General features: G+C 37.8%; 1 protein-coding gene across 3 annotated transcripts in view; it reads right to left on the reverse strand.

Moving 5' to 3' along the window:
- PDSS2 (decaprenyl diphosphate synthase subunit 2) overlaps positions 1-24,235 on the reverse strand; it is a 293,765-nt gene that overhangs the window by 100,337 nt on the left and 169,193 nt on the right. For all 3 annotated transcript variants that reach the window (XR_006717454.1, XR_006717453.1, XM_045499185.1), the window contains exon 4: positions 6,994-7,068. Coding sequence is in view for 1 of the 3 variants with exons in the window: in XM_045499185.1 (XP_045355141.1) it covers positions 6,994-7,068 (75 nt within the window). In the remaining 2 variants the exon portion in view is untranslated. The remainder of the gene's footprint in view (positions 1-6,993; positions 7,069-24,235) is intronic.

A 24,235-nucleotide genomic window follows, 5' to 3' on the forward strand; every position in this document is an offset into this window, starting at 1 on the left:
CTCAGGTCATGATCTCATATTCATGGCTGTGAGCCCCACATCAGGCTCTGTGCTGACAGCTCAGAGCCTAGAGCCTGGAGCCTGCTTTGGGTTCTGTGTCTCCCTCTCTCTCTGCCCCTCCCCTGCTTGCTCTATGTCTCTCTCTCTCTCAAAAAACAAAATAAAACGTTGGAGTATTTGCAGCATACTATACATCAATAAAGCTATATCATTAATTTAACAACTATTTTTGGGCTACGGCTAATGTGCTAGGCACTGTTCTGGTATTAGGAATACAATGGTAAACAAAATCCCACCTCCCACAGAGTTTATATGCTTGTAGGAGAAACTATAAGAGAAATATCAGAGGGTGACAACTGTGATTAAGATAAAGGGAATTAAGTATGGTGGCTACTTCAGATTCGGTGAGGGGCTGTCTTTGAAAAGATGATATTGATGTAGAGACATGAATGTCAAGAAGGGGCCAACTATGTTAAATTGGAAGAAGAATACCCCTAGCCTTTATTGTTTTGGCTTTCTAACTGTTTTCATATACCTCTAATTTCCAGTAAACTGTCACTGATGTATTAGGTTTCCCAAAGGTTAATTTGATCATGTAATTCCTTTGTTTAAAAATCTTCAATCCTGGGGCACCTAGGTGGCTCAGTTGGTTAGGTATCTGACTTCAGCTCAGGTCATGATCTCATGGTTTGTGAGTTCGAGCCCCAGAGCGGGCTCTGTGCTGACAGCTCAGAGCCTGGAGCCTGCTTCGGATTCTGGGTCTCCTTCTCTCTCTGCCCTTCCCATGCTCATATTCTGTCTCTCTCTCTCAAAAATAAATAAACATTAAAAAAGAATTTTTTTTTAATCTTCAATCCCTCCATTATCTCAAGTACTAAATATGGTTTTAGCTCTATATTCTGGCATTGTAAGTCTTGAAGCATGTGACAAAACCTACCTTTCCAGTCTTCTTACTATTCCTTTATTCTAATGTGGATGAAGGCCTGATCTTAAATACACCTACTTTTGATCATGCTGTTTCCTCTGCCTCAAATGGCATCCTTCTCCATCAACAGACGTCCTTCCCATCCTTAAATGTCCACCTCAAATATCACATTCTCCTTGAAGTCTTTTCTGATTTTCCCAACCAGATGTGACTTTTTGTTCAAATTTTCTCCCTGTTATTTTTTCAATGGACAAAGCTCCCCTTGCTAATCTTTTTATTGTATTTTAGAAGGTGGCATTGGGCTTTGCAGGTAGGCACCAATCTATAACTTCCTGGTGAATTGAATTATTCTTATATCTTACTTGAAAGATGCTAAGGGCTAAGGAAGATATGCTAAGGGGCTAAGGAAGATAGGCATAAAAAATAAAAAATAAATAAATGGACATAAGTGATCTTATCTACTTCTCATAAGAGAATGATATACTGAAAGTATAATCTATGCTTGGAAAAAAATAGAATGGATCTTTGTAATTTTAGTAACTCTGTTAAAACCAGTTCCTTTCCAAGAGAAATGGATCCTCTTTAAAACCCTCTCACTTTCCTGAGACTGGGGCCAAGCCAACATGAGCAGAATCTCTGAAGACAGGAAAGAGGTGTGCTGTTTCCCATTTTAAAACCAACATGAGTGTTGCAGAGGACCTTGATTAGTTCACAAGGAAGGAGTACGAGTGGGTGGAAATAATAAGGAATCAGAAAAACAGTGTTTAGGGGTCTCTAAGACCACCCCAAGATTTGATGGCCTTGTTAGGAGGACTCCTAGGACTCAACATATAGTCAAAGTCACAACTATGGTTTATTACAGCAAAGGATATAAAACAAAACCAGCAAAGGGAAAAAGGTGCATGAGATGAAGTCTACAGGAAACTGGGCGCAAGCTTCCAAGAATCCTCTGCCAGTGGAGTCAAACAAGATGTGATTAATTCCTCTAAGAATGAACACATGTGATAACACATACAAAATACTGTCTACCCGGGAAGTTCATTGGAGACTCAGTGCTCAGCGTTTCTGTAGGGGTTGGTTATCCTCTCTGCCTAGCATATACCAACATTCCAGACTCCCAGAAGGAAAGCAGATATTCAAAATAAACCACATTACTGGCAAAAACAGTTTGGCTACAGTGAGCTGCACTCACCAGTTAGATAATGGTAGAGACACTCCTAAAATCCAACTTCCCAGATTCTAGCCAAGGGCCAACTTTAAAAGCAGGCTTTTCTAAGGATAGCAATCTTTTTCTATATATTGAAAATATTCTTACTTTTTTTTTTGAAGAATAAATTTTACTTTAACTTTTTTTAAAGTTTATTTATTTTGAGAGAGAGAGAGAGAGAGAGAGAGAGAGAGTAAATGCAGGCGAGCAGCAGAGAGAGAAGAAGAGAGAGAGAATCCCAAGCAGGCTCCATACTGTCAGTGCTGAGCCCAGTGTAGGGCTTGAACCCACGAACCATGAGATCATGACCTGATCCGAAATCAAGAGTCGGATGCTTAACTGACTGAGCCATCCAGGTGCTCCTAAAGATATTCTAACTTTTTGATTAAAAAAAAAATCTCACTTCTAGGGTTCTTTTTTTTTTTTTTTTCTTTTAGCAAATAGTATAAAATAGAGCACTGTTATAAACACTAAGATGTTCATCATCACAATATTGTTTAAACTCATTAAAAAAAAAGGAAACAGGGTAAGTATCTAAAAATTGTGGAATGGTTCAGTAAATTATAGTAGTATGGAGAAACATTAAATAGTCATTAAAATTAAAATTTGAAGACTTTAAAAAAAATTTACTTTTAACGTTAATTTATTTTTGAGAGACAGAGGGAGACAGAGCACGAGTGGGGTAGAGGTAGAGAGGGAAGGAGACACAGAATCTGAAGCAGGTTCCAGGCTCTGAGATGATAGCACAGAGCCCAATGTGGGGCCCGAACCCACAAACGGTGAGATCATGACCTGAGCTAAAGTTGGACACTCAACCGGCTGAGCCACCCAGGTGCCCCTAACATTTGAAGACTTTTTTTTTTTTTTTTTAATCTTTATTTATTTTTGAGAGAGTGAGAGAGAGAGACAGAGTGAGAGCAGGGGAGGAACAGAGAGAGAGGGAGACACAATCTGAAGCAGGCTCCAGGCTCCGAGCTGTCAGCACAGAGCCCAATGCGGGGCTCGAACCCACGAACCGTGAGATCATGACCTGAGCCGAAGTCGGACACTCAACCAACTGAGCCACCCAAGCGCCCCATTTGAAGACTTTTAATAACAAATCCTAGGGAATCAATCGGAACAAAAAACGACATAGAATAATAACTATAAAATGGGAGAAATATAGAATGAAATCTAGAAGGAAATACATTAAGGTGTAATCATGATTCATTTCTGGGGATGGTTTATGTAAAATAATTTCTTTTTTCCTCTTGAGCTTTTTCTGTGCTTTCAATTTTTATTACCAAATACGTAGCTCCTTTTCTAATTAGAAACAAGTTATAAGATAATTATGCTATAAAGATTTTAGATATAAAGGTCTGGATTCAAAGCCAATTTTGCTAAAATGCAAAATATTTAGTGTGTACAGTGAGTAACATGAACACAATGTACAAGGCAGGACTTGGGAACTCTTGGAATGGTAAACAACAGCTGCATTTAAAATGCAATTTTGGGGGGGTGCCTGGGTGGCTCAGTTGGTTAAACATCCGAAACTTGATTTTGGCTCAGATCATGGTCTCATGGTTTGTGGGATAGAGCCCTGCTTCGGGCTCTGTGCTGACAGCACAGAGCCAGCTTGGGATTCTCTGTCTTCCCACCCCCCTGCTGTGTGCTCCTCCCCCACCCCACTTGTGCTTTCTCTCAACATAAAGAAACAAACTTTAAAAAACATAAAATGCAATTTTTCTACTTCATATACTTTTTTTTCCAATTAGCTAACAACAATACCAAACCAGGTAGACAGAGAGGAAATGCTATAAACACACTAAAGAAAGCACAATGGCTAATTTTTATTATAAGGAAAAAATGGTCCATTCACTAACAAACACAAAAATAAAAATACTGTTTTTCAATGGCTAGATCAAAGGATGAATTTCCAAAATTACTTTGAATGTTTACATGATCACAATTTACATATGATCTGTCAAGTATTACTAACGTTAAGTCACATAAATTTTCATAGTTTAAAGGAGGATTAGGTAATTACAAACTTCTTCTGGAGAAGGTGGTTTTGGACATATTCAGTTGTAATTCTCCTCCATTTGCTTTTAGTGCATCTACCCTGGTCACATAGGCACTGCTCCACAGAAAGCTATTTTCGTACTACCCAGGTTCTCCATCACTGCATTAAGTAGCCATATAGAAAACAGACTGCATTGTATTCTCTTCTCCCTAGAGAGAATAAATGGTTTGCAGCTGATTTTAAATCACAAAGCAATTCTTTTGTGTACTGAATTGGCCCAAGGCTACAGAGGTTGTGCCACTCACTTCCCACATGACCTCCACTTGTGGCTGCTTCCCAATCGTGCCAGAACATGAAAACCTTGAAGGCACTCCATGTGGGGCAGTGCTCTCTCTGCCTCTGAAGGCATTCCTGGGCCAAGTTCGAAAACCCAAATTCTGAACTGCCATTGCAATGGCAAGCACACTTAGAGGAGGGGGGAGAAAGGCCAGGATTTTTCTGGTTAGGAAAGGAAATGTGGTTAACCTAAATTGGACCTGGGACACAAATGGTGGCATCCAGAAGCACTCCCACAGCTTTAGTCCAACTATGCATTTTCCTTCCGTTACAAAAACAAAACAAAAGAAAACAAAACCAACCAAAACAGCTCTTTAAATGGTTTGGCTATATTCAGAAATGTAATTGCTTAAAGAAGGTCGCTAGTGCTTTAAAGGGCTGTGTTTGGGGAGACGGTAGGGAAACAGGGCAGATGGACAAAGCATTGCTACAGATTCTCTGAAGTAAAACTAGCCAATGAAAGTCAGCAATTAGTGCTTGCTAATTGGCAGTGCACGTATGATCAACAGTCCTTCAAAGACTTTCGTTGCTTCCTCTTTTCTCTTTCCCAGGAAGAAACAGATTATGTGGGACTTGGAGTCAAAAAACCTGGGTTCAGATCATGCCACTGTGAAACATACATCAACAAAGAGTTTCCAGATAATAGGCTTTCCTGCCTTTTGTCATCCCTGAATCTCAGGCTTTTAATGTATAAAATGGGCGTACCAACAAATGTCCCCCTTTTTATGGGTGACTGTAGAGAAAGAAAGTATAAGCAAACTGTAAAATGCTATCTAACCATTTACTGTTGTCCTTGCTGTTAGGTCTGCCTGATATACAGAAAGTATTTAATAAATGTTCACAAAATTATTAACAAACTAGGCTAATTATAGTGGACAAACAGTTAAGAGTGAATAAATCAAGAACCCTAAAACAGTAACACTTTCGCTTAAAAATTAAGGTATTTAACTGTAAGATATTAATATCTTACATGGAACTACGTTGAACACATTGGGGGAACTATCCCAGGGGAAAACGATGCCTCAACTGCCAGAAGAGGTCACTGTCATCACCATATATGGTGGGATCTCAGGTATGGCAGAGGGAGGCGAGCAAATTGGGTTTCATTGAGGTATAGAGGTAGAAAACACACGGTTAAGAACCTGAGCTCTGGTGTTCAAATCTCAACTAGCAAGTTGTATGACTGTGGGAAAATTATTTAATCTTTTCTAAACCTCGGTTTTCCCATATGTCAAATGGGGATAGCAGTAGTATCTGCTAGCAGGCTTTCTGTGAAGATTAAATGAAGAAACAGGTGAGTTACTTACCACAGTGTTACATGTTTAGCTACTATCATCTTCATTATACTATATATGAGGCAACTTATGAGTGGAACTAGACCAGGAATCTTCCATTCTACAATGTGCTATTAATCCTCAGCCATGGTAGTGAAGTATGGTATATTTTTGAAAAATGTGGCAAAGGGGGTCCCACTGTGGTCGTATATCCTGCCAGGTCCCCACATACCACTAGGCAACTTAGGTGAAGTTAGATATGCCTCCAGGGAACTGTGGTTCCTTGAACCAAATGCTAGCAGACGTCCAAGGTACAATTCTTCATATTTTACTAACTATTCTCTGAGCCATCCAGAGTCCCTGGGTTATACTTTTAAATTTCCTATGCAAGTTGCTCATGCCCTATGTTTCATTTTCCAGTAAAATCAGTCTTTCTTTTTTCAAATGGAAATGTCAAAAAGCCTAAAATGTGCATATGCGCATATTTTCTCTAATTTGCAGTGAGTGAAATCTTGCTAATACAGAAGCTAAAGAAGTTAGAATAATGAAACCCTAAGCTAGGAATCCCGTATAACAGCATATACCATGTTAAATGATGGCGGTGGTCAATGAGGCAACTGCTTCACATTCAATATCCTACTGAAATGAAATAACTGCATTTTAAAGAAATAAAACCTAACCCATAACATGTCCTGTTAAATGAGTCAAAAAACCTTAATTCTAGATCTATATAATTAATCAGAATGATCCAACTGCACAACCATCCTACTTCTTATCACAGAGAATTTAATAACGCAGTAAATTCTGGATCTTGGACATAAAAGACATTCTTTCCTCATGCCCTCAAAAGTCATCCTCTTCAGATCATGTCCACTCTTCTGGGACATGGAAGACCCCTTCCCCTGGGGAAAGGCTGCGCCCAGCCACCTCAGCACGAGCTGTTTCTCCAGTCTGCCTGCCCTGTGACAGTGCTACCTGCCAGCCAGTAGACAGAGCATCCTGGTGTCTCCTGGGCTGCTGCAGACTGAACAGACTGTGAATCCAGCCAGAGGATAAGAGGTTGTTTTAATTGGCTAAATCTGCTATGTACTAAGCGTATGGCCATGGATTTGTAGCCAAAACACTAATCTAAAAAAAAATGTCATGTACAATTTAAACACAAAACAAAAATGACATTTTCGCTCGTCAATTCTAGTTTTGCCACGAGGGTTTTTAACCTAACATTTTATAATGAGTACCCAATCCCTACCTTTGCTGAAGTAGAATTTTCATGGTATACTCCCTGCACCAAGTCCATAAGAGCACTTGCTAAAAGTTCCACAACCTAAAAAAAACAAGAAAAAAAATTAAAAGAAACAAGTAAACATTTTTATGCCCATTTTTACCTCAGAAAGCCTCAGAAGGCTTAGCAGCAAGGCAGTATTTGTACTTATGGGGTTATATACAAAGATCCTGGCAAATGGCATTGCCCACCTGGATATTAGAGCTGTAATCCAATTTTTTTCAGGCATAATTCAAGCAAAAAAAAAAAAATCTTACAAGCACAGCACTGAACTAATATACATGAAAATCCAGTAATAGCCATTTTGAACAGAAGCTTAAATTTCAGATACCTAATGAAATCTTAACTCAATTTATTTTCTGTATGTTTATTTCTGTCAGGTGGATACTTTTTCAATATCTCCATTCTGGGAGCCATTACAATACTAATTTTCATACTTAATACAGAAAGAAAAGCAAAAGCAAAAGAATGGTTAACCTTTCAAATGTGTTCATTCTGTTATACTTAAAATGCACTGTGGATATATTTGGTGGAGGGCCCCTGGGTCAAATGTACCATAAACACTGAAAATTTTTATAGAACTGCAATATTGAAATCATATTCATCAAATCTGTATTATTTTCAAGACTCAGGCTGTTAAAAAAAAAAAAAATCAAGCAAAATCAAAAGCTTTGAACTTGTTCCAGAATGTAAAACAAGCAGAAAACAGTCTCTTTGGAACTACTGTACAATTTAGACTTGTTTGCATAAACCATCATAATTCAAGAGGATAAAATAGTGGTATTTCAATGCAGCCGTTCCAAACAAGAATTCCTCAAAGCAGCCCCAACCGCTTCTTGCGAAGTCTTAATATCGTGTATATTTAGCTTCCTATATCATGCAGTACCGTATCTGATTCCCACTCTTTGCTTCCTAAAATTTAGCTCAGTTCTGATTGAATTAAAGGATTTTGTTTCAGCTTTTATCATTCTTGTAATTGAAGACATTATTAAGCCAAAGGATACAGACCCAAACAACAAGATACTTTAATCTCAGGTACGTTAGATTTAATAAACATTTTCTTAGACACAAATTACATTAATTTGTGGAAAGACTTGCTTTAAAATTTTAACACATGGGCATTCATCTCCAAATTTATATTTACGTTCATCCTGTGTAACACAGACAAGGCTGTTGATATGGAAATTTTGCTGATTAAAGCCATTTTTTTTCTAGCTCTGCAGATGGGTTAATTTGTAAGACCTATACAAAGTCTTTTTTTTTTTTTTTTTTTAATCACATTGCCCTTTAGGTAACCAAATACTTAAGAAATATTGTAGCAATATGAGCTGCAGAGGAACTGGAAGGACAATGATCCTACAGTGTTACCAGATGTGTTGAGTTATTTAAGTGGGGAAGAAAGAAAATGAATGGATTTTTTTCCCCTGAAGGTATCAGATAAGCTCTATTCCCAAATCCAGGAGGATAGAGTATCACCAATAGGTCTATGAAAGACTGTAACTAAATGCACAGCATCAGATTGGGTTACAGTTTATACAAGCAACATCCCAAGATCCCCCTGATGGCTGGACACGTAATACAGATCAATCACTCACTAAGAAATGTTACGGTTTTGAAACAGTTTGAGCTCTGAGACCAGCACTGGTAAAGTGAAGAGGGATTTATAAAGAGAAAGTCCACAACACTAAATGTCAAAATGATGGCATGAACTTTTAACAATGGATCTGGCTCTGGATAACTAGACTGTGCCTTTACTTCCTTGAGATTTCAGACCAGGCAGAGGCAACAGACATTTTATTGTCTCTTTTTCTTTTTAATGTAATTAGCAAATATAGACAGACCTGTACTCAGAAGTTCAAAATTTATAAAGGACCCATAGTTCCAAATAGCTATAGTTACTTGAGCAGAATACACCTCCATAGCCAATGATGATCATTGAGGAAAAAGCTTTGGACTTCCTTGGGTTAACAAATCAAGGAAGGTAAGCGATTATGAAAACCAGCAATAGCCTAGGGGAGCTGAAGTGTCCCAGGCAAGGGTGACTTACTCAATGCACACATAAATCTCTTTCTATTGCCTGAAATGTTTACTTAACCTTTATTTTTATTACCTTTTTTTTTTTTTTTTTTTTTTTTGAGAGGGAGAGCACACACATGAGCATGTGTGTAAGCAGGGGAGGAGCAGAAGGAGACGGAGAGAGAGAATCTCAAGCAGGCTCCATGCCCAGTGCTGAGCCTGATGTGGAGCTCAATCTCATGACCATGAGATCATGACCTGAGCCGAAATCAAGAGTTGGATGCTTAACCACTGAGCCACCCAGGAGCCCCTAACATTTTAAATTATACCAAAGAAAGATATGTTTAAGTATCATCCTCCTTTAAAATTGTAGTATTTCTAGGAAGACCACAGGACTACCAGCTACACATATTTAATGAGACCATTTATTGATCTGATCTTTTTTCAATACATGGCTTACTACATAGGCACCTGTTTAGACACCTTTTGTACTTCAATATAAGAAAGTACCTGCTTCATGATACTTTTCTCCCTCAGATTCTTGTGGAATGATTTGTTCCAGCAACCCACAATGGTAGCAAGGATAATGGCAGTCAGAGAATCCAGAAGCCTAAATGCCAGATCTCCTGAGACTAAGAACCCAAGCCCTCCACTTCTTGGCACTCTTAACAAGGGCACCATGAGAAAGATTAAGGACTTTCGTTCCTCAGGCCCAGGGGGGCAAGCAAACACTATCAACTACAAAAACATGACAGACTAAAAGAGCTTCAATGATAGCCACTCTTAGAAGCCCAACAATGAGAAGATCGTAATGAAATAGGGCAGAGCATTAGGAGCCAAAGGATCTAGACCCTACTTCAAGGTCTCCTAGTAATGTCATTGTGAGATCTGGGGTAGGACAATGAATTTTTCTCGACTATAAAATGAAGGAAGTTGTGAAACATAACTCTATAAGGTCCCTTCCAATTCTGATTCCGAGCTTCTAGAAATGCAAATCTTAATATTTATAGTTAGGCATGAAGATTTTAAAACTGCTTTTTTATAAAGCTTGGTAAGACACCTTTGCTCACCAAAGGTTTATTTATTTTTTAAAGGTTTTTCATTTATTATTTTTTTAATGTTTATGTATTTTTGAGAGAGAGACAGGGAGACACAGGATCCGAAGCAGGCTCCAGGCTCCGAGCTGTCAGCACAGAGCCCGATGCAGGGCTCGAACTCACAGACCGTGAGATCATGACCTGAGTTGAAGTCGGATGCTCAACTGACTGAGCCACCCAGGTGCCCTGCTCAGATATTATTTTTATCTATTCTCTTCACACAGACTTTTCCCTCTGTCTGAACTCTCCCGATTACTTTCTTCATGAAAGTTTTTGTATCCAAGCCCCTTGGTTTCAAGACCTAGAATCCTAATTAAGCAATTTTCATTTCCTAAACCATTCTAAACCATTTCCATGTCCTAAACCATTAAGACTGATAGCCCACCCCACCTACTGACAGAAATACCCTAGTTGGGTCAATTAAGGTCAACACTGCTGAGTTCTGGGTCTTGAATGGCTCTAATGCTTGGGAATAATTCATACGATCGGATTCAGAATGATATCAGGTTTAAGTGAAAAGTTGTGTCAAACAAATAATGGCTCTAGTTGGCCACATCACTTCCTCTCTAATGAGTAAATATGTAGAACACTTAGAAGAGAATCTGTCACCATTAATGTTATAAAGTTTACTTTGGCTGTCTAGACAGTAATCAAGCAGGAGATAAGCTAATTTCTGCATTTCTGGAGGTTGCAAGAATGGCAGAATTGCTTACCTGCACATGCAATACAAAAATGCTTTTCTTTCTGATTTGTCATGTTGAAATCTGACTGCCTGGCAATGCCATATACTATTCCCACGTCTTCAGTGAGCCAGAAGTGGTAACTGTTCAGACTATCAATGTCATGAGCTAGCTTCTTGGGGGCACCTTGTTTGGAATAAATTTCTTTTATTATTATTTTTTTAATTGACATATAACTGATGGAATGAATTTCTTAAATGGTTAATTTACAGGACAAATTTCGTCAGTCTCAGGGAAAATGTAATTGCCTCATTCTTTATCTTCTGGCAAGAGTAACTACAATTCGATGATTTTTCTTAACTGAAAAGCAAAAGTGATGCATATGCACTCGCAAAAGGTGTTGTGGTGATTACACCCTGAGCTATAATAAAATTCCTATCATAAAAAATAGAAATTAAGAGAAGTAGGGGTTGGTAAGAGAACAACAATGACCAAATAACATCTTCACACTGCTATCCGAGGACGTCTGTAATATCTTCTTAAAAGAAAAAAGCTGGTTACAAAACAGAATAGCATGACAGATATTTTTAAAACAAAGTGAGGTCAATCTCTGTGTTTATATATGTTGAGAGAAAAGTCGGAAAAGACAACAAAATATTGAGGGCGCCTGGGTGGCTCAGTCAGTTAAGCATCTGACTTTGGCTCAGGTCATGATCCCATGGTTCATGGGTTCAAGCCCTGTGCCAGGCTCTGTGCTGACAGCTCAGAGATTGGAACCTGCTTCGGATTCAGTGTCTCTCTCTGCGTGCCCCTCCCTGGCTTGTGCACATGCTCTCTCTCTCTCAAAAATAAATAAATCAAGAAAAAAAATTTTTTTAAATGAAAGGACAACAAAGTAGTAATAATGATAATGTGTAAATGGTAAGTAAGCATCTGGATGATTTTTAATGAAAAAATTTTTTTTCAACTTTTATAAATTGCTTATTTGGAATCAATAAATTTATAACTGCTTAAATTTACAATGTATTACATTTTTCTCCCCTCTTTTATTGTACTGCTTTTATAATCAGGTTAAAACAATAAACCTATCTCCATGGAGTGGGGCGGGGAGCTGGGGAGCACACTCTCCTTTTAGAGCCTCAGAGAGGCTTCTGAAGCTGTGTCCACAAATTGATTTCTGGAATATATCAATCAAACAATAGTCCTCCGAGTAGCAAAAATAAGATCAGTAAGTGGTGGTAAGCATTCTGTAGAGACGAGCTGTGCCTGTCTCAACAGGCGTGATCCAGGAGTACTGTCAGTATTTGACAGATGGAATAGTTTCAGCTGAGTTGTAGATAGTTAACCAGGAAACCAGACCACTTAATATGGGCAAAGGAGCACCCATCTCAAATAAAAAGTAAAATACAACTAAATCTTTAGAAAAATATTAACTATTAACTAATGTGGCTCAATAAAAGCTCGAGCCAGCAAAACCTATCTGAGTTGGTGTAGTATGGTTGTGTTTTAACTCACTTAAAAAAGGTTGCTACAGAGGTGCCTGGGTGGCTCAGCTGGTTAAGCATCTGGCTCTTGATTTCAGCTCAGGTCATGATCTACAGATCGTGAGGTTGAGTCCCATGTCTGGCTCTGTGCCTACAGTGCAGAGCCTGCTTGAGATTTTTTCTCTCTCTCCCTCTCTCTCAAAATAAATAAACTTGAAGGAAAAAAAAAAAAAAAAAGGTTGCCCCGCACTTAACTCATTGGTATATAGAAACTGTGGAGGCTATTACAGATTTATAATCGTCTTTCAAAAACTTGTGCTGGAAAGGTTATTTTAATGAGTTTTTACTACAGTGTAGAATGACAACGTGTGATCCATCACTCTATTTGGGAGGCAAACGAACACACAGCCCCTCAGTCTTTACTACTCTTAACAGCTGCTAGCAAAGGAAATAGTCATGTGTGTGCACGCATCTGCAGTGCTGATGGCATTAATTACACACAAATTTATTGCACTCCTTCCCCCACCTCTAGGAAGAAATAGCAATGCATGAAGCAGTTGCAAAGGTAAAACGCCCTTGGGGAAGAATTAATTCTCATATACATCTTGGGAGGAACAAAAGACAGATTTAGCATAAATATGTCCTTTCCAAAAAGCTTTGATATTTGAAGGGATAGTGTCAAGATTTTTTTTTTTTTAAGCCACAAAACCAATATTGTCAGTAAAAATGTCTTACAGAAAAATACTTTTAAAGATAAAGGATGCCGAACAGTCTGCTAATAGTAACCAGGGCAGTTAGCTTCACTCTTCAGTTCCTCTTCACAAAAAACAAAGCACGGAGTGTTTGAGAGATGCATTTAATGATGGAAAGATTTACTTACATTACACCAAGGTGAGGTAGAGGAACTGGCTAAGAAGTAGTGCTCTCCCACAGAGACCAATAATAACATCTAACATTTGTAAAGCACTTTATCATTTACAGACTGGGTTTAAGCAAACTATTCTGTTCCAGGTGGATTCAGTCCCCCAGTGCTCAGCCAGAGCTTTCAGGCTGGCAGCCTCAATGGAGAAGCAACCTCTGAAGAACACAGGGAGCAGCGGCAGTGGCCAAATAAGGGGTGAATCTACTCACCCACCACCTGGGCACAAACAACCCAGATGAGCCCTAATCTGCATGCTGATTAATATAAATGAGTTGCTTTAATAAAGTCATTGATGAAGTCTATGAAAGAATGGTTCTCCCCACTCCTTCCTATCAGACAAGGACCAGGTTTAATGACGACAATGATGAAAGGTCTGTTGCAATAAACACACCACTAACTCACAGGAGTTCTGGAGGAAGCTTCTAACTAGGCTTTTTGAAGGGAGCCTTTTCAATGCTGCCAAATGTGTAAGACCATGCTTATTTGTGGGAGGGATAGCAATCTGTTCTAGTGAGCTGGAAGTTCTTTCTGGCTAAGGGGGAAGAGCGGAGAGAGAAATGGCACAACCAGTAGGACAGGTGCAGCAAAAACTAAGCAAATTGATAATCTTAATTTTTAATTTAGAACAGCTGATACATTGGTTTATGGCCTCTAACTACTGGTAACATTTGTCAGAAAGGGCTCAGGAAAATTCAGCGAACTAAAGAAAAGTCTAAAAGAAAATCACAACTGATAAAACTTAAAAGAAATGGGCCCCAAGTTCAGGAAGATGGCTTGAATATGAAGTGCTGAAATTTAATATTATATTGGCTAATGCACTCATTCCATAAACATTTGCTGACAGCCTACTATGTTCCTGGCACTGTACTAATGAAACTAGTTATGACCTTATAAAGATAAAGGACAGGGGCGCCTGGGTGGCGCAGTCAGTTAAGCGTCCGACTTCAGCCGGGTCACGATCTCGCGGTCCGTGAGTTCGAGCCCCGCATCAGGCTCGGGGCTGATAGCTTGGAGCCTGGAGCCTGTTTCCGATTCTGTGTCTCCCTCTCTCTCTGCCCCTCCCCCGTTCATGCTCTGTCTCTCTCTGTCCCAAAAATAAATAAACGTTGAAAAAAAAAATTAAAAAAAAAAAAAAAAAAGATAAAGGACATTACTTTGTTATTGACCACTTGGAAGGCTGCATGACTTTGGGCCATCCATATCACTTTTTGTTTTAAGTGTATTTATTTATTTTGGGGGGGGGCGGTGCAGAGAGGCAGGGAGAGAGAGAATCCCAAGCAGTCTCCATGCTGCCAGCGCCCTGTGAGATCATGATCTGAGTCAAAACCAAGAGTTGGATGCTTAACCGACTGAGCCATCCAGGCACTCCCTCCGCCCCCCTCTCCCATAGCACTCCTTTGGGCCTCAGTTAGCTTATCTAAGTAAGAGGTATCTGCATTTTATCAACAGTTAGCCCCGTGACCAGAAGTACCTAAATGTGTAGCTGTATATGTTTTTTATTCATAACAATTGTAAGGATGATGCCAAAATATGGATTTCTTTCAGTAACAATAAAAAAGTGATCCAAAAATAAGGAGTTCTTTTTTTTTAAGATTTTATTTTTAAGTAATCTCTACACCCAATGTGGGTCTCAAACTCACAACCCTGAGATCAAGAGTTGCATGCTCCACCGACCAAGCCAGCCACGTGCCCCTTGAGTTCACTTTTTGAATGACGGTGCATGGTTCTTGGTCTACTGTTCACCACTGAGTAATGATAATCATTTATTGATTTAAACAATGCTTAGATTCCTGAAAAAGTGGCTGATAATTTTTTTTTACAATTTAAAATGCTTATACCAAAATAAAACTTTTTGTAAGAAAAGGAGAAAAAGAGATGCTTTCCAGTAGGCTAAAAAAAAAGTTGGTTAAGTATCTTGCATTACTACAAAAACTAAATAGTTGCTGGGAATTAAATGCTTAGTCGTGAAACAAAGTAATTCTGACATTATCGGACAGCAGTTAGTTGCTTTAGTTTTCACTTTCTCCAACATAAGAATTCCTTATGTATGTTGTCAAGTTTGTTGTACCCAGGATATTCCCCATTAGGATGCCCCACACTTAGTAGCTCTGTTACACCTTGCTCTGACAACTTCTCAGAGAGAATTATATCTGCCATCTCAGTGATGTGCCCACTTTTCCCCATGTGGCTGATAACCTCCATTCTGCTTTCACTGCTTCTTCCTTTGATGGCACTCTCAGTGATGTTAAGTGATAGTTTCCAAGTGTGATTTTGCTTAAAGGTTAATGCCACCTTTGAAAAACACAAGTTCACAATGTGAAACTTCAGAACACCAGAATCAAGGTACCTTATTTCATTCAACGAAAGGATGCTGCTGGCTAGAACACTGCCTAATAGTATCAACTTTCAAAATTTTTAAATTGCAACCCATGATAAGAAATGTATTCTACATCATAACACACACAGTACATGCATACATGCGTATGTACAAAAATGAGTGAAATTTTTCATAAAACGAAAGTTTCATTATCCCTCTATTTTCTATTGTGATCCATTAAAGAAAAAGTGTTGACAGTCACTTACTAAAGGGATTTCACTATCCACCATAAACAGCATGTGATCTATAATCTGAAATACTACCTTATACTGATATACGTCATGTATAACTCATACCTTGGTTAGCCATTTTAACTGCACACAGAGTCCCCAGATTTTTGACACACAGTTTACAGATTGTTATTCTGAAATATATTTATAAAGGTGTTAATTTCTTTATCACTTTATTCCAAAAACATGTAAATTAATGGAATAGAAACAGAGGCAGAAGGCAGGTTAAAACATAATCATTCTTGGGTACTATGGGGTATAATATTAGGGTGCATTTCCACCTTGGTTTATATACATCACTGATACTGACTCTCAGCTTTGATCTTACTAGATTCATAAAAAAAAAAAAAAAATAAGTTTAGAACACATTTGGCCAAAGAGTTAAAAATTTCAGGATTTCTCTGAGATTCACACATACTCTTGCAAATTCCAGGAATCCCTTGTCTTTTGGATAACATGGTTCAATTTTTAGTTCAATTAGTTCCTCTTCTAATTGGGCTACACTAAAAGGCAGATGTTTGTAATTCAGAGACGTCCCGAGGTTTGCACTTCAAAGGCAACCACAGAAATAAAAGCATGACTCATATGCATTAAAATCCATGCATCTCGTCTAAAACTGTAATTGTATTTCTTCCAAATACCATTGCAGCTCTTCAAAATCTGTGAATCAATGGAATGCTAAAAATAACTGGCTCTATTGGTACTGCATTCTAGAAAATTAGGTAATCCTTTTTTCCCCTCCTTAAAAAAAAAAAAAAAAAAAAAAGTAGTAGAAACTCGAGATTGGCTGTATTGTACCCTTGAATCAAACAATGGATATACTTGGGTTAGAAATTCTCTAATCTGTAGAGATACAATTGGGTTGTTTTGTTTTTGTTTTTTGTCTTTTTTTTGGTTGATATAATTTACATGAAGACTGAAAACAGGTGATACAATTGTCTTTAAACTGGCATTTCTAATGCTTAACACAATGCACGCAAAAATTTTATTGCACCACCAATACTTTTTCCAATATGTGAATTGTATAAATCATAACTTTCAAAATAAATTTGCAGTTATAATTGTTTAATCATTATTTTCAGAATTTTATATCTGCATATCATCTTATGGCTTTTAAAGTACTTGAACAAATTAAGCCGTATCATTTTCTCATCACAAACTGGCCATATAGGTGAGTTCATTAATTTAGAGTATTGTTTTAGATTGCTGAAATATGCATGTAAATCTCTAGATCTTAGACATTTATAAAAGATGGTCATTTCTCTATTACATCTCTGAGTTTATAAACAATTTTTTCTTGATTCCTTTGTTTTTCTTCCTATATCGTAACATCTTCAGGATCTGGATATATACATTTTAAGTTCAGACTCTCTCCTACAACACTCAGAATTGTAGAATTTTGCAACTGGTAAGGATACAGGAGATGGAAATAATGCTGTCTTTATTTTACAGATGAGGAAACTAAGAAAACAAGTTGCCTCTGCTTACTGGTTATTTCTCCAAAATGTTTCATAAAGCTCCTAATGATGTTTGTATTGAAATACTTATTCCAATATTTTAAAACTACTAGTCGCTTAAGTTATTATAAATCCCAATACCGGTAACTGCAAAATTGCTGGCAAAAAAGGTATCATGGTTCTTGGTTTGTTAGTTTTCTACTTTAGCTAAGCTAGAGGATTCTGGAGCCAGATTGCCTATATTTAGATTTAGACAGCAGCTCTACCATTTCCTCAAGGAAATTACTTAACCCTTTCCTATGTCTCAGGAGAGATTAAATAAGTTAATACACATAAAGCACTTGCAATAGTGTCTAGCACAGGGCAAGCACTCAAAAATATAAGTTGTTAATATTATTAAGTGCTTTGTACTAATTTTAATACATATTAAATATTCTACATCATGAAGTTTCTAAGCTGACTTGAAAAATGGAGTATTAAGACATTAGAGGGATGCGCCTGGCTGGCTCAGTCCATAGAGTATGCGACTCTTGATCTCAGGGTCATGAATTTAAGCCCCACATTGGGCATACAGCTTAAAGAAAAAAAAAAAAAAAAGACAATAGATAAACAGTCTGGAGAAAAAGATAAATGATCTAAACTAGAATTCTGAGGGAGAAAATGAACTGTCCAATGTTAAATGGCTAATTAAAAAAAAAAGTCAGAGATAGAGAATAGGTCCACAGACTTCTACTTGAGGTCTTTCCACTTCTCTTATGTGGCTTTATAGGTCATCTCTGAGAAGTAAAAATAGGTAAGTGCTATATAACCCAACATATTATGAAAACACAAGTTATCCACAAAAGTGAACGCTGAAGTTGCTTCGGAATGAAATAGTTAATGTGATATTCTAAACAGGGAAACTGTCATTTAAAAATCAAAGACTGGCCATACACTACAGTTTTGGTGTTTACTGATATCTGACTGACTTGCTGGGCACAGTGAAAATGGCCCCAGAACAAAGACAATTAAGCCATGTGAATAACAACAAACAATGCATTTTCCAAAATGCTTAAAAAGAAACTTCCTTGGCACAGCTGTACTTTCCAACAAGCCCACTTTAATGTTTTCACGGTTTCCAATATCAGAAATGACCTCAGGGTCAGGCATTTGTCAGTTAATGACCTGTTGGGCTAATGGCCTTCAGCTTTGCCTTGGGCACACAAGTCCTCCAGTAGGTCATTAGCTGCCAGAAAAGGGCTCTTCCCCAATCACTATTGCTAAATAAATAACATTTGCTCCTGGGTTAAGGCCCCATCAACCAACTTGGGCTTAGAGTGAATTTTTTCCATGAGTATTTACAACTCTGAGGAATCAGGAAAATGATGGAAATGCTAAAACCAAATTAAATCAACACAAATGAACTATCTGTAGCTACTAATGAAAAGCAGTTACATGGATCCTTTTGAATGCTCTTAACTGTTCTTTTGCTTATGGAGTTCAAATTCGGTATTAATCTAACACAACAGGCACGAAATTACAAATGCACTGCATTTTGGAATTTTATCTATAAGTCAGTTGTTTGGAGTTCATACCTCAATGTCCCAATATTTGAGGTTATAAATGGTGGCTAGGTTCCCAGGGCAGCCGACTAAAGCTTGGTTAGCCCATAACATTAGAAATACCACATGCTTATAATTAAAAATAAAATAGAAAACCACAATCTTACAATACCTTCAATTAAATAAAGTAGGAAAACAAAACTAAATAGAAAGACATTTAAAAAATGTCTTTAAACATTGACAGTTATAGGGAAACCCGGTTAAAGGAAAAAATGAGGGTAGAGACCCTGGTTCTTTCTTACGCCTGTTTCATTTCTAATTATATAATTTTCCTTATTCTTTTGTAACTTTTTTTAATGTTTATTTCTGAGAGACAGAGAAATGGAGCACGAAGGGGGGGGCGGGGAGTGGTAGAGAGAAAGGGAAACACAGAATCCAAAGCAGGTTCCAGGCTCTGAGCTGTCAGCACAGAGCCCGACATGGAGTTCGAACCCATAAACCGTGAGATCGTGACCTGAGCCAAAGTCGGACGCTTAACCGACTGAGCCACCCAGGTGCCCCAATTTTCCTTATTAACACAAGAGCATGCCAAGCCTTACTCTGATGTTTTTCAACTCCGAAGTAAAGTTTCTTGGCTTATTTTTTCTTGAAAGGAGCAAGAAGAAGGCAAAAAGATGGATAACAATTTTTCTGAACTAACAAGGAAGAAGATAAAGAATAAAAGATGGGAAGAAAGGGGTTGGGGATAGCCTGAGATGGAATTAACTGATTTGTGAACAATAAAAGACAAAGATGTATCTATGGGATAAAGAAAGGATGAGTGAAGAGATGTGGGGTCAGCTAGCTGAGGATGCAGAGGAAGGAATCAGCTATTCATCTACCCAGTACTTTTGTTAACTCCTAACTCAGGAAGTTCCTTGAGTAAAATCATTAGAAAGGCAAAAAGAAATAATTAGCTCAAGCTCAGAAGTGGATTTTTTTTCTCCCTCTGGCTTTGGAGAAATGGCAGTTTATATCCATGAAAATGAAGAGGAAAAAAAGCTGGCTTGATTAATTTTATTTCTGGAAAGTAGAAAAAGGGATTTACAAAATTGAGGTGGCTAAGTATACTATAAAATTACCCCAGGGATGCCTGGGTGGCTCAGTCGGTTGAGTGTCCAACTTTGGCTCAGGTCATGATCTTGCAGTCCATGAGTTGGAGCCCTGCATCCGGCTCTGTGCTGACAGCTCAGAGCCTGGAGCCGGCTTCGGATTCTGTGTCTCCCTCTCTCTACCCCTTCCCCGCTCATGCTCTGTTTGTCTCTCTCTCAAAAATAAATAAGCATTTTAAAAAATCTGCCCTAGTCAACATATTTCTACCTCTCGTGGCCAACCATGGTATGGGGTTCAACTCTACCCATTTTAGAGAATATATTTTTGTAGAACACAGACTTTTTAAAATGGGCTTATTTGAAAGCTTAGGCATATGGAAGAAATTCCCTTCTTGGTTGTCAGCTTTCTGGTTGACAGACACTCAGAGTTTTGTCCATTTTTTGTATGATGGCATTTGATCTTTTTATGGCAAAAAGACACTTCATTCCATTGTTTTATGGCACCAAAAGGACAAAGTTAAGGTTTTAATGAGACAATAAATTTTAAAAGAACATAATATTTGGCTTCTTGTTTCTAAGTACACTTCTCAAATACTAATCATTTATCACTTTTGCTTTAAAGATCAAGGAAGTGGCTCAGAAAATGGATATAGTGTCTGTTTAATGGGTAGCTTTGTTAGCACATGATAAAAAAAAAACTGCAAAAATTTGGGGACTTTGAAATTGTAATTTTATGATAACATTTTGGCTTCTTTATTCAATTGATAGGGAGATAACTGCCTTTATTGTTACAATATATGACACCCTACTTACCTTCTGCACACATTTAAGCTAGTCATGAAAATCTATACTTGAGAAGGGTTATATGTAGAAAAGGACATTAATCTTGGGTGTCAGACTAAAGAGGCTAAAACATAATCAATAATTTCCACAAGTAAAATAGTGCTGACAAGACTATAAACACACAAGGTCACAATGTCTATTTTAAATGAATATGATAAAGAAAATCTCAAATTTCATATGATATAGCATGTTTCTAGTTTTCATTTTTTTTTTTTTTAAGGTAGGCTCTACACCCAACATGGTGCTTGAACTCGTGACCACAAGAACAAGAGTTACATGCTCTACTTAACTGAGCCAGCCAAGTGAGCCTAGGTTTCACTTTTTAACATGAATTTGAAAGTAGAATTAATGTAACCGATAATACAAACATGGAATAACCAATAGCCCTCTTTTTATTAAAATATATAGATGGTATAAAAGGAGGAGATTTATATGCATAAATTGAGCATATTTATACAAACAAAATTCTTCCTTGTAAACAACATATTTATGCCTTTAGGAAAACAAAGTTAACATAAGGAAATACATCAGCTATGTAAAGAGTACATCTGTGCCCCTAATTATTTAGAAACATAAGTCACTAATGCTTAATAGAACAGTTCCCAGGAATGACATCATGACAATGTTCTTGGGTGCTCAGACAAGACCCAAGGTAAGGCACAGTTTCCCACCTGATGTATAGTGATAGGTCCATTAAATGAAAACGACTATAATGAGAAAAAAATAGCATGGTCAATTCATTTTTTTATTATTTTTTTAAAAGTTTATTTATTTATTTTGAGAGAGAGTGCACGTGCACATGATCCCGGGAAGGACACAGTAGGGGAGAGAGAGAATTCCAGGCAGGCTCTGCACTGTCAGCACAGAGCCCAACACAGGGCTCAAACTCACGTACTCTAAGATTACGACCTGAGCCGAAACCACAACTGAGTCATCCAGGTGCCCCTGAATTCAATTGTTCAAATACTAGGGTTATCACTATACATGTAAAATAAAAGACTTAGAGAAAAAAGATGACAAGCAGTAATCCAAACAGCCGTATTTGTACTGTGGCTTAATCCTAAAATAAAGATCTAGTCTACAAAATAAACAGAAACCAGAAAAAGCCCCTAATAGTTAGCCAGATTTCTAAATTATAGTGCTTCTCCACTTCATGTTTTTCCCCCAATTATTCAGCATGTCTCATTGATAGTTTGATGCTCAGATACTAAAATTTTAGATTCTGGTATGACCCCATCATTTCAGGATCCAGTGATGTTCTACATGAACACAATATAAAGCAATTTATTTCAATGGAGTCAGGGACTTTATGGCTTAAAAAGAGGCATTCTAAAGTCTCCAAGTCTAGGGTCTGTGTACAATGAAGTACCAAAACAAAAAGCTGACCTTAGGTTCCATAACTGAAAATGAATGAAAACTCAAACACTACTCTTGAATTCAAAACTCACTCTTGAATTCAAAATCTTGTTAATTCACATTTATGTGACCAGAGCTAGAACAGTAAGAAGACAATTACCAGAGGATTAATATACCAATTTCTATACTTAGAGATATTTAAAAATCTAAATGTTACCTAAGGCAATTACCTTGAAGACCCCTAATATCTTCAGGGAAAAGCCAAAGGGAGAATAATTGACTTTGCTAATTTTACCCTTGGCAATTATAAAACAGCTCTGAATTTCTGATGACTGCAGAACCCTTCATCTTAATGGTCTGCCCCAGGAGAAGTACAGAGATAAACACATAATACAGAAATTCAGACAAGAATTCAGTAGCACAAGAAAATGGAACATTGGTAGAATGAATAAGTCATAAAAAATTAAAGTTGCTACAAATATGCTAACTTTAATTACCAAGTTAAATACACACCCTCCAAAAAAAGCTGTCACTGTGACAAAAGTGACATACTATATACAGAAATTCTGTATTAAGTTCTGTCTGCTCCCTCACTGCTGTGGTGTCTCTTTCATTGCTATTGCTGACAAATTTTTCTTCTCCTTTTTAAAATTAAAGTATAACTGACAAACAATATCCTGTTCGTTTTAGGTATATATCACTGATTTCATATTTTTATATATTGTTAAATGATCCCTACAATAAGTCTAGTTACCATCCATCACCATACAAAGTTATTATAATGTTACTGACTATGTTCTTTATGCTGTACATTACATCCTCGTGACTTATTTATAACTGGAAGTTTATACTTCTTAATCCCCTTCACCTATTTCACCCATCCCACCCACCCCCGCCCCCCTGGCAACCAATAGTTTATTTCCTGTATGTAAAAGTGTTCCATTCTGTTTGTTCATTCGTTTTGTTTTTTAGATTCCACATATAAGTGACATTATATGACATTTGCTTTTCTGTGTATGACTTATTTCACTTAGCATAATACCCTCTAGGTCCATCCATGTTGTCACAAATGGCAAGATTTCTTTATTTTTTATGGCTGAGTAATATTCATACACACACACACACACACACACACACACACACACACCCCATATATAGCACATGGTATATATATTCATCTTCTTTATCTGTTTATCTCTCAGCAAATTTTCTTTCTTGTAAGAGAACATTAAAACGTCATTAAGGAGAAATCTAACTTTACTAAGACATTAACCATACGTAGAGAACTTTAAAAAACTTTATACTGTCCCAGAGAAACATTTATCACTACCTCCTCCTCCACACAAAAAATTCTTATTAATGATTAGTATTATCCTTTTTTTTTTTTTTTTTTCTTTCAACGTTTATTTATTTTTGGGACAGAGAGAGACAGAGCATGAACGGGGGAGGGGCAGAGAGAGAGGGAGACACAGAATCGGAAACAGGCTCCAGGCTCTGAGCCCTCAGCCCAGAGCCTGATGCGGGGCTCGAACTCACGGACTGCGAGATCGTGACCTGGCTGAAGTCGGACGCTTAACCGACTGCGCCACCCAGGCGCCCCTGTGATTAGTATTATCCTTAATCAATTTAAGTTTCTGGGAATTTATTTAATAAAATTAGTCTTCTTCTGAGATATAACTTTACTTTCTTTAAAAAAATAAACTGCCGGGGTGCCTGGGTGGCTCAGTCGGTTAAGCATCTGACTTCGGCTCAGGTCATGATCTCATGGTCCATGAGTTCGAGCCCCGCGTCGGGCTCTGTGCTGACAGCTCAGAGCCTGGAGCCTGTTTCAGATTCTCTGTCTCCCTCTCTCTCTGCTCCTCCACCTCCACTCATGCTCTTTCTCTCTCAGAAAATAAACATTAAAAAAAATTTTTTTAAACCCTATTTATTTACTTATTTATTTAGAGTGTGCAAGAGCATGAATAAGGGAGAGGGGCAGAAGGAAAGAGAGAGAAGTATCTCAAGCAGGCTTGAGACGTGGGCTCGATGCCATGACCCTGGGATCATGACCTGAGTCGAAATCAAGAGTGGGATGCTCAACCGACTGAGCCACTCAGGCTCCCCTAAACTGCC

The sequence above is a fragment of the Leopardus geoffroyi genome, chromosome B2 (genome assembly GCF_018350155.1).
Source record: "Leopardus geoffroyi isolate Oge1 chromosome B2, O.geoffroyi_Oge1_pat1.0, whole genome shotgun sequence".
Lineage (NCBI taxonomy): Eukaryota > Metazoa > Chordata > Mammalia > Carnivora > Felidae > Leopardus > Leopardus geoffroyi.